Source organism: Prenolepis imparis, unplaced genomic scaffold (genome assembly GCF_030444845.1).
Source record: "Prenolepis imparis isolate NDT839.2.m4 unplaced genomic scaffold, iyPreImpa1.0 SCAF_2, whole genome shotgun sequence".
In the NCBI taxonomy this organism is placed as follows: Eukaryota; Metazoa; Arthropoda; class Insecta; order Hymenoptera; family Formicidae; genus Prenolepis; species Prenolepis imparis.
Window position 1 is genome coordinate 4,315,935 of NW_028141160.1, and position 11,469 is coordinate 4,327,403.

An 11,469-nucleotide genomic window follows, 5' to 3' on the forward strand; every position below is an offset into this window, starting at 1 on the left:
TGGGGCCTGACCTCCACGAGGACCAGTTCGGATTCCGCGAACATAAGTCTACGACGGACGCGATTTTGCGCGTCCGTTCGTTCGCGGAATTCGAGACTGAAGAGGGCAGGGTGGTGGTTGGTGTATCACTTGATATCACCAACGTCTTCAACACCCTGCCCTGGGGAAAGGTGAGGGGCGCCCTCGAAGAGCACGGCGCCCCTCAATATCTCGTGGAGGTCGTCAAGGCCTATTTCCGAGACTGTGGCCTTGAGTACCGGGATAAAACCGGTGCTCAATGCGGAAGGAAAGTGTCGTGTGGTGTCCCACAGGGGTCAGTACTGGGCCCCCTGCTGTGAGACATCACGTACGACCAAGTGCTCCGTTCTGCCCTTCCCCCCGGCTGCCGTGTCGTCTGCTACACAGATGACACAATGGTTCTGGCCGGGGGGAACGACTGGGGGGAAGCTAAAGGGAAGGACCTTGCGGTGGCCTGCATGGTGCGTGCCATAAAGGAGTTGAGCCTTAAGGTGACTCCCCATAAAACGGAGGCCATCTATTTTCACGATGGCTCCCAGGGGAAGCCACCAAAGGCCCAGATTATCGTGGACGGCATCCCCGTCCAGCTGGGGTCAAGCATTAAATATTTGGGGCTCCGGCTGGACGGTACTTGGCGCTTCGACGAGCACTTCGGTCGTCTGGCAGATAAGGCCGACGGGGTAGCGGCGGCACTTAGCCGCCTGCTGTCCAATCTTGGACCGGACGACCGGGTACGAAAGCTGTATGCGGCAGTAGTGAATTCGGTGACCCTATATGGGTCACCGGTGTGGGCGGACGAGGCGGCGGCCAGGAAACTTATCCGGGATATATTACGCCGGATAGAAAGAAGAGTGGCCATCCGCGTCGTCCGCGGATATAGAACTGTGTCGCATGTAGCGGCCTCGGCCCTTGCGGGACTACCTCCCATGGAGCTCCAGGCGTGCGCCTACAAGAGGGTGTACGCAAGAATAAAGGAGCTCCGTGGGATGGGGCACAAAATAACGGAGAGGGTCCGAGGCGTAGTCGGAGCGCAAGCCTGACGACGCATGATAGAGGAATGGGGGGAGTATCTAAGACACATCCCCCCATCCAACTCGGGAAGGAGAGTCGTCGGGGCCGTGGGGCCTGTCCTGGAGGAGTGGATGGACAGACCCCACGGCTGGATGTCGTACCACGTGACGCAGGTGTTCGCCGGACACGGATGTTTCGGCGAATACTTGTGTCGAATTGGGAAGGAGCGCACCACGCGGTGTCACCACTGTGATGAGGACGAGGACACGGCGCAGCACACGCTGGAGTTCTGCCCAGCCGGAGGACCCAGTGTCCTCGTCCAGAAGACTGGCGAGGATCTATCGCTCCCGGCCATCGTTGCAAAGATGGCCGGGAGCGAGGAAGTATGGGAGGCGGTCTCCTCCTTCTGCGTCAAAGTGATGACGCAGAAGGAGGAAGCGGAAAGAGAGCGGCAGAGACGGGGAAGAGGGAGGAGACTCCCTCTCAACCCTGAATCCCGGGAAGAAACTGCTCTCTTTCCCGCTCCTATTCTAAACTTATCCTTCCCTATCTCCTCCCTCACCATGTATCCCGGCGTAAACCAATCCACTCCTAACGTCCACCTTATCCATCTTTCTTGCATCGCCTCCACTTCCCTCCTTTCTTTCCAACCCCATATTTCTGCCCCGAACTCCATTACCGTCCCTACCAGCCTTTCACACAACCAAATTCTTCTTTCCCAATCACCTGCAAACCTCCTTTTACCTATCCCCCAAACCTGCCTTATCACCGCCCCTGCCTTCCTAACTCTTTCTCTTACGTGAGCCTCCTGACCTCCGTTCCTCATTAACTTATATCCCAAGTACGTAAACTCTGTCACCTCCTCCATTTTTTTCCCCTTCCATCTCCATTTCACACTTTTCATCCTCCCCCCTCCCTTTCTTTAATCTCATTACCTTCGTTTTTCCTATATTTATTTCCAACTTCTTCCTATCCAAATATCCCTCTAACTTCCCTAACATATGACTCATTCCCTCCTCATTCTCCGCTAGCAGAACCATATCATCCGCGTACGCCAGACAATACACTTTTTCTTCCCCCAATTTCACTCCCCCCAACCCCCCTTCCTTAACACTTCCTCCATGTCCGCCAATACCATATTAAAAAGATGAGGGCTCATAGGGCACCCTTGTCTCACCCCTCTAGCCGTCCAAAAACGCTCTCCCATCGTCTCCCCTACCCTCACTCTACTCCTTGTTTCTTTATACACCTCAATCCTATTCCTCACTCCTTCCCTAACCCCTCTTTCCCTCATAGCCTTCATTAGTACCTCCCTATCCACCGAGTCAAACGCCGCCTTTAAGTCTATAAACGTAGCCACCATTAAACCCCCTTTCCTCCCTATTTGCCTATTCACCAGATAGTTCAAGACATATATATTATCTACAACCCCCATCCCCTTTCTAAAGCCCGACTGACTCGGTGGGATCATTCCCTTCTGCTCCACCTGCTCTTTTAGCCTTTCTGTTAAAATTCCTACGTATACCTTATACAGTGTCGGCATCAACGTCACTCCCCTATGCTCCTCTATCTTATCCCCCGTTCCCTTTTTCACCAGTGGCACTATAATTCCCTCCTTCCATTGTTCCGGCCATCCTTCTCCCCTCCATACCCTATTGCAGAGTCTCCCTATCCATTCCTCTATCCTTTCCTCACCAAACCTCCATACCTCATTCGGCACTCCATCCTCCCCTGCCGCCTTTCCCTTCTTCAGCTTCACCACCGCCTTCTTTATCTCACGCCTCCCTATTTCCTCCTCTTCGTCCTCCTTTCTCCCTCCCTTCACCCCTTTAATACCCTATCTTCCACACCTCCCAACAACCTCATAAAATATTCCCTCCATTCCTTCTCCTCTATCTCCTCATTTATTCCCTTCCATCTTTTCCTTTCCCTGTTCACTATTCTCCACACCTCCCCTTCTGTCTTTGCTTCTTTCGCTTCCTTTATCCATTCTTCATTTTCCTCTTCCTTTTTCCTTCTACATATCAGTTTATATTCCGCCCTTTCTTTCCTATACCTCTCTCCCCACTCTCCTATCCTTCTCCAATCCCTTAGAGCTTTCCTCACCTCCTTTCTTTTCCCCTTACACTCTTCATCCCACCATCCTCTCCTTTTTCTCCCTCCTCTTTCCTTTACTCCTTCCTTTAGCTCTTCGTCAATTCTCTCCACCTTTATCCTTATTTCCTCATTTATCTCTTTATCCTCTCTACCATCCCATTCTATTATATCCCTAATCCTCTCTCCTCCCCTTCTTGTCCATCTTCCCCCTCTCTCTTTCTCCCTTCTCCGCTCTCCCCTCACCGTCCTTTCCCCTTTACTCTTTATCATCACTCTTTGCGGATGGTGGTCTGACTCCACGCTATCTCCTACTTCCATCCTTACCACTCTATCTCTCATTTCCTCTTCCCCTATCACATAATCTATCACCGACTCTCCTCTCCCTCCCGTATAAGTAAATTCTCCTTCCTCACTCCCCTTTGTGTTCCCGTTTAGTATCCCTCAACCTACTTTCTCTAACTCTTCTATTAATTTCCTTCCCTCTGCGTTCCTCTTTTTATCCTTCGACTTTTTTTCATCCCCCTCCCCTTCTCCGCCCTCTTTTCTTCCCACTAAGCTACCTGTCCTCGCGTTGAAATCCCCCCCTATCATTGTCCATCTGTCACCCCTCTGCTCTTCAAACCATTCCCTCATTGTTTCCAGCTTTTTCTCCATGTCTCCGTTCACATATACTCCAATTATCCTCCATCTTTTCCCCCCATCTCTACTTCTACTGCCATCACCCCTTCTTCCTTCTCCTCTACCCCAATTATCTCTACCCCCTTCTCCTTCCTTATCCCTATAATTATTCCTCCCATCGGTCTCCCTTTTCTATTCCTTCTTTTCGCCCACTGCTTCTCCCATCTATATCCTCTCGGCATCCTACTTTTTACCCCTTCCCAGCACTTCCTGTCTACCCATGTTTCAATCATCACCACCACTTCCCATTCTTCCACTTCTCTCCAAAATTGCTTCCCCTTATTCTTTATCCCTGCCACATTCCAAAATCCTACCTTCCATCCACCTCCCTCTCCTTTTCCCTTCCGCTCTCCCTTCCCTCCATCTCCCTCTCAATCTCTTCTCTCCTTCGCTCCTTCCTCCCCTCTTATTCCTTTCATCTCCTCTCTACATTTCCTTATTCTTTTTCTCTCTTCCGGTCCCCTTCTTCCCCCCTCTCTTCACTTCCCTCTCTTATTTCTCCCTTCCAGTTCCTAAGCCTACCTTCCCCTTCATCCCATCTCCACCAACATTCATTAATTCTAATTTTCCCATATCCTGTCCACACTCTATTCCCCTTCTTCCTTCCTCGTCTGCAATCTCCCCCAGCTTCCATTTTATTTTCCTCTCCTCCCACGTTAAATCGTCCTGAATCTTTACCGCCTTCCCTCTTAATCCTTTCTTCCTCTCCATTAGCTGTCTCTTTTGCTCTCTACTTCCTAACCTTACCACCACCGTCTCCGTTTCCCCCCTTTCCTTTCCTCCCACCTTTCTAGTCCACTCTATCTGAGCTTTCACTCCAATCTCCTCTAACACTTTTTTCACCTTTTCCCTCGTCTCCCCCGTTCCCTCTTCTAATCTACGAATAACAATATTATTCCTCCTTTCCTCTCTCTCCTTCATTTCCATCTTCCTATCCCATCCTATTATCTTAGCTACCATTGTCTCCTCCAATCCTCTACTCCCCTCCATCCCCCTTTCTCTCATTACTCCTCCCCCTTCCACCCCCTTTCCTTTTTCCTTTTCCATCTCCGTTACCCTCTTTTCTAAGTTTTGAATCCTTTTTCCCATCTCCTCTTTTTCCTTTTTCCATTCTTTTTCCCTTTGCCATTTTTCCAGTCTCAACTTCCCTATCTCCTCACTGATCTTCTCACTAATCTTATTCGTTATTCTTTCCTCCATTCCTCTAATCAGGTTGCCTATATCTTCTTTCCCCTCCACCTGTAATTTCTCCGTTTTTTTGTATCTCCTCAATTCCCCCTCTTCTCTATCCCTTCCTTCCTCACCTAACACATCTCTTTTCCTTTTGAAAAACTCTTCCATGCACCCCGTGCTCCCCGTACGCCCTCTCCTTTCCTTCCCTAACTCCTCTACCCTCCTTGGCCTCCCCACCTTTTTCTTTCCTACCTCCACCGCCTCTCCTCCGTCTCCTACCTCCACCAACTCCTCTATTTCCATTGCCGCCTTTATTTTCCTCTCGTCACCCTTCTTTTCTCCGCGTCCTACTCTCTCTTGCCCCGTGCTATCTTCTCTATTCTTTGTCCGTGCTCTACCGTTCCGTCCCACCCACTCGACTCTTCCTTCTCTACTGCCTATACTCTATGCCTTCGCACCTTCCGTACCATCCGTCTACACTCTACTCTCTCTGCACCTTCCATGCCTCGTGCCTTTCTCTCACCTAACCTCCTTTGCTTTCTTCCTCCTATCCTATCCCAACTATCACTACTCATCGCCCTCCCTTTCTCTCTTTCACTCCACTTCTGCTCTCCTATCAACCAAACACACCTCTCCTCACTCCTCTCCTTCTAACCACCTTTTTCCCGTAAAACTCTGACCACAGACTCTCACACCTGTCACACACTCTCACTCCGGAACCGGAAGCCCTATATGTATACATATATATTAGAATTTTTTAATCAGGATATGATATATTAATATTTTATTCAAAAATATATAAAAATATTGATCGTTATAATTTATATATAAAAAAATATATATAGAACTAATGAAAAATTTAATAAAATAATGTAAAATAATCATAAAATTTAAAATAAAAATTTATTAAATAACCGATAAAATAACAAAACACAAAAAATATATATATATATATAATTATAAAATTCAAAATATAAATATTTTAATATTTATACGAAACTGTTTCTTTTTTTTATATTTATTCAATTTCACATTTTCAAGATATAATTAACGTCTGCTACACATTGCGATATACAGATATCCTCCCTTTCATCCGAATACGAAATTTCTTATTACTTTGCAACAATTTGATCAAAATTGGTGCAATGTGTTATGGAAGCGCATGATAAGATTGTGTTCGGAAACAAATGACAATTTTAACATCAATATTGCGCAATGTAATTAAAATTGTCTATCACATTTGTTTACACATTAATAATGCGTCATGATAAAAAGACTATGTATCTTTTGACGTGGAATTATATCGACGCGAAGACGATTTCTTTAAAATAATATGATTACAATATTGTTACGTCCAGACTCAAGGAAGGAAGAGTCGAAAGGAAGGACGTAACTAAAATTTATATTTCGAACGACGGCAGACTATCCATCTATTCGACCCGAACGAACGTCTGGGCCCAAATAGGTCAACGATCGCAAGGGTCGCTCTTACTCTATTTAAAGGGCCGTTCGCTCGGTGGTCCCTTTTCGGCAAGAGAATTTAATCTCTTTTGCGCAGGTTGGGACCTTGTGCGATCTCGATTTACGGGAATGAGTGGGAACGGGGTTGTTAATAAATGAAAATCATTTGTGTTGAAATTTATAAGTTTATTCCTAATGTAGTGACGAAAGAGATTATATACATAATAATATAATCGACGGACTTAGTTGCTAATGAAAGTGTGAGTGTATGGGTATGGGTCGCGGGTGATACATTAGTACGGTGGGCGTCAATCGAGACAACGAGGGAAAGTGTTTTGTGTTGACTATTCTAAGGTCTCGATTGGCTGATACAATTATTTTTTTTTTTATCATGGATATCTACGTATGCATATATATATATATATATATATGTTCCACGGGTTTTACGAGAGGAATTCGATAGTGGAGCGGGGATAGGACCTTAATAGGAGCTGAACGGGGACACCCAGTGGACGATTGAGCCCAGGAAAATACCAAGGGATTATCCCATCTATAGGTGCGTCGATTAAAACAAGACGCAGGGCCTCATGTTCTACTGGGCCCGGTCCGATTACGAAAGAGTCCTCGGGGACATCTGCTAATTCTGGTAACTGGTCAATTAACCAGTCTCGGAACTCTTCTTTCGTGAGTTCTTTGGTTTCTTCCTGAGCTTCGAAGGAAGTAGGGGTGGGAGGAGGAGAATCCCCGAGGATGATAGTGGAAGGAGCTGGGGAAGGGGACCTCGGTGGTTCGGAGAAACAAGGGGGGAGCGGGGATGAGATCCGCTGAGATTCGTCGAGTGACTCGGGTGAATCGAGAAAGAAGGGAGAGGGGCTCCGCTGAAACTCAGCGGGGGACTCAGGTGGATCTTGGAAAAAGGGGGAAGGAATGCGCTGAAATTTAGCGGGTGGTACGGGAGAATAAGAAGGGAACGGAAATTGGGAGTCTCCTTCTGTTAGTTCGAGAGGGGAGGGGGAATGGGTTCGTGGAGGTTCTTGGATTTCCGGATTGGAAATGGGGGAGGTTTTAGGTTGATAGGGAGATATGGGTGTGTTTATATTAAATGTGGTATTCGAAAAGTTATTGGATATGCTAGTATGCTCCTGAGTCCATCTTTCTAGTGTCTCGCGAGTTAGATGGAGATCATCGCGCAGTGCCGCAGTAGCCCGAGCCAATTCTCGCCTCAACCGACTGTTTCGACGGTTTCGCGCTGATTTAGCTGCCGCTCGCGAGGGTCGTTTGTGGAGTTCGTTCACTATGGAAACGAAAGAAATAAGGAATAATTGATAAGGGGGATTTATCAAGAATATTTCTCGGAAATTCTTCGATCAAGGGATAATGAAAAACATTTTTATATAAATGTTTCCTCATTTATTTCTCTGTTCCTTAAATTAAATAAGGTTGAAGAGAAGAGAGGTGGGAAAAGAACTCACGGATTATTACTTTACTTTACTAAAGTAAAGAATCCTGAGTGATTTTGGGAAAGGGGAAAAATCACGGATTACTTCGCTAACACAAAGAATCCTGAGTGATTTTGGGAAAGGGAAAAAATCATGGATTACTTCGCTAACACAAAGAATCCTGAATGATTTTGAGAAAGGGGAAAAATCACGGATTACTTCGCTAACACAAAGAATCCTGAATGATTTTGGGAAAGGGAAAAAATCATGGATTACTTCGCTAACACAAAGAATCCTGAATAATTTTGAGAAAGGGGAAAAATCACGGATTACTTCGCTAACACAAAGAATCCTGAGTGATTTTGGGAAAGGGGAGAAATCACGGATTACTTCGCTAACACAAAGAATCCTGAGTGATTTTGGGAAAGGGGAGAAAGAGGAGAGTTAATGGGATTCTAAGATAATTTTCAGAGAAGTAAATGATTGCACTTCGAATTAGATAATTGAAAGATCCGAGAGTTATTCCTTTTAAAATAAAGAAAATAAAAAAAAATAAAATAAAATAAAATGAAATTAGGAATTTAAGAGGGTCACTTACTACTTATTGAGTGCGTAGGTAGGTGTTACCTATTCCGATTATCCCAGGTGTGAATCTGGCTAAGGACTCCTCCGTGAGGATGGTGTTCCACTCACGGTTGTTCACTCGCGAAAATTGTCGTAATCGGTGAGCACTGAGCACACGATGATCTCACAAGTGTCACTGCGAATGCTCATGAGTTCGAGATTCGAACAATTTACGGACTCGAAGGATGGTGGTATAACTTTTCGCGAATGATCCGCGTGCGTAGGTTTGAGAAAAAGATTGAGATTCTCTGAGAGATGTCGCGGGTATATATACCATCTTGCTCCTCCTTCCCGTTAGTTTGTTAATATTTCCTGACGAATAGGGAATTTTTCAATAACGCCCTTTCAGTCCCGGAGGCGTCTCTTGACTTTAAAAGTTTACCGGGATTGGTCAGGGGTTTTGTTTAGGGTCCTAGGTTTTGACCAATAGAGAATTTGTTGAGCTTTATATTTTTATTATCCTCTCGAGATTATCTCGGTGATCTGTCAGGCGGCATTTGTTTGGATTCGGTTATCGTTGTTAGTCTGGTAAAATTTTATTCGTTTTCAAGTGGAAGTTTTCTTCTAAATTTTTATTGATTTTCAAGTGGAGATTTCCTTCTAAAAAGTTTTTATTGATTTTCAAGTGGAGATTTCCTTCTAAAAAGTTTTTATTACTTTTTAAGTAAAATTTTCCTTTAAAAGAAAGATTTTTATTGCTTTTCAAGCGCGATTTGTCAACTAGTCAAAGCGAGAATTTCGAACACCGCGAGTTACATCTGGTATGTATCTCTCCCTTTTTTTTTATTTTTACGATTAACCGTCTCCGGTCAGCTGCTTCGCCTGCCAGATCATAGTCTTATTCCCACGCCTGTGATTTTTCAATCATCGCCTTGCGTTCTTTGAAAGAAAAGAATCGTGGAGTCCACAGGACGTAACAATATCATTTATAATGTGATAAATCAAATTAATAATGATGCAAATTAAAATATGTTAAATAATGATATATTTAAAATAAAAATAAAAATAAAGTTAATATAATGTGTAATAAAATCCAAAATAAAAAGAATATATTAAAATACAAAATCAAATTTAAATTATAATTCAAAATAAAAAATGTACTTTATATTATTATTATTGTTTAGAGTGAAATATTGCCAATTGTGTAGGCTTTGAATTTTACTGAAACTTTACATGTGTTTTTAAGAAATTCTAATGAATATACATATATAATCAAGTTATAAAGTAAGAAATAATAATTGATATTTGGATATATAATCGAAAATTGCTGGACTTGGAATGAAATATTATGGAATATTATTATTTTTTCTAATATATCTAATATATTGGACATCACCTTTATATATAAGTGTGTGTGTGTATTTCAGATTTATTCATTAATTATTATTAGATCGACAAAATCTTCCAGATAGCAAAATTAGGCATTTTGATGTAATTTGATGTTAAAATTATGACTAATTTATTCAAAAAATGACTAATTTTCTATCTGGGTTATATGAATATTTTATTTATTCTATAAGATATTGTTAGGGACAAGAGTTATTGTCATCAACAAAGTCACTATTACTGACGCGTGTCAAAATATAAAAATATATAAATTAATGTTTATTTACTTTGTAACTCTTTGCTAACGATCGTTAACAATAATAAGAAGTCACAAACACAATATAAGTATGTTTTAGAGAGCAAGACTTTTTTTAATATAATCTATATTATTATTTATTCTATATACACAGATTTAAAATCAATATTTCCCGTAGAAACAAAAATTATCCTTATATATTCATATTTATAAATATCTATATATAATTATATGTAAAATGTTTTATGTCCATATAGATATGTTTCTTTTTATTTCCTACCTGTTCGTTTATATAGCAAAAATAATAAAATATATAATTATATATATGGAGACAACTCTTTCTCGGGCTATTTTTTATTCTTGTGCTAAATATAATAGGTGTTATGAGTGCGATCTCTCTAAGATAATAATATTATTTATATTTGATTTTTTTAAGAAAATTTTATAATTAAATGTCTCTAAGCTCTGATATTTTTCGAACAGATTAATGTTTTTTTTTCTACGGGCTTCCTTTTTTACGTTCGATTAAAAACAACTGTTCCGCTGTTGGGAAATAATGACATTGGCAGGATATCCTAGCAAAAATCTCACGTTTGCTCGCTTTCGTAGAATTGTTGGACACTAACTATTCCAAGTTTGTGAATGATCTCAGAATGTAGCATACAAAATGTGTAAGCTGGCGAGAGGAAAAAGAAAAGAGATTCGGAAGAGAGAAAGAGAGCGCAGAAACCGAGCGAATGTTATGTGCATCAAATGTCTTTGTATGAAAGAGAAAGAGTGATGTCATGTGTGACGCAATGCGTGATGTGTTTTACGAATACGAATTAATTACATCTTATTTGCAATCACTTTTATTTATATATATATATATATATATATTAGTGTTTAAAAAAAAAAGTTTTTATTTTTGCCCGCATTTTTTAACATAAATAATATACATATTTATTAGTTGGTGTATCATTTGTTAAAAAAAATAGATAAAAATTGAAAAAAACGCTCTTTTTTATTTTTTTAGATGATCTTTTATTAATTTTTCTTCTGCGTTTTTAATTTACTTTGTTTTAGCAGTTATCAACACAGTCTAAAATAACTACTGAGATTGAAATTTGAATTGTTTTAATTGATTTTGATGAAGATAAGTCGAATTTATTGAGAAAAAAATGGGAAAACTTCAAGGCGAATGTGAAACCATTAAATGAAATCTATTGGAGTTGGCATTTTAAGGTAATTATTATCTCCCCACTAGCTAACTTTTTAGCTTTTTTTTTTTTTTTTTTTTTTTTTCTTTTCTTCACGATGAGGAATGCATTTACGCACACCGCAGCCCCCTTGAGGGAGGGAAAAAGGTCCGAAGACCTAGCCACGGTAGTGCGGGACTCGTGGTAC

The 11,469-nt window shown here is 41.9% G+C and overlaps 1 protein-coding gene across 1 annotated transcript; it reads left to right on the forward strand.

Moving 5' to 3' along the window:
* Positions 1-1,160: 1,160 nt before the first annotated feature.
* Positions 1,161-8,538, forward strand: LOC145932847 (uncharacterized). Its single transcript, XM_083032073.1, has 2 exons — positions 1,161-1,445; positions 8,494-8,538. Exons 1-2 carry the CDS (start codon positions 1,161-1,163, stop codon positions 8,536-8,538), a joined length of 330 nt encoding a protein of 109 aa, XP_082888199.1.
* Positions 8,539-11,469: the final 2,931 nt, after the last annotated feature.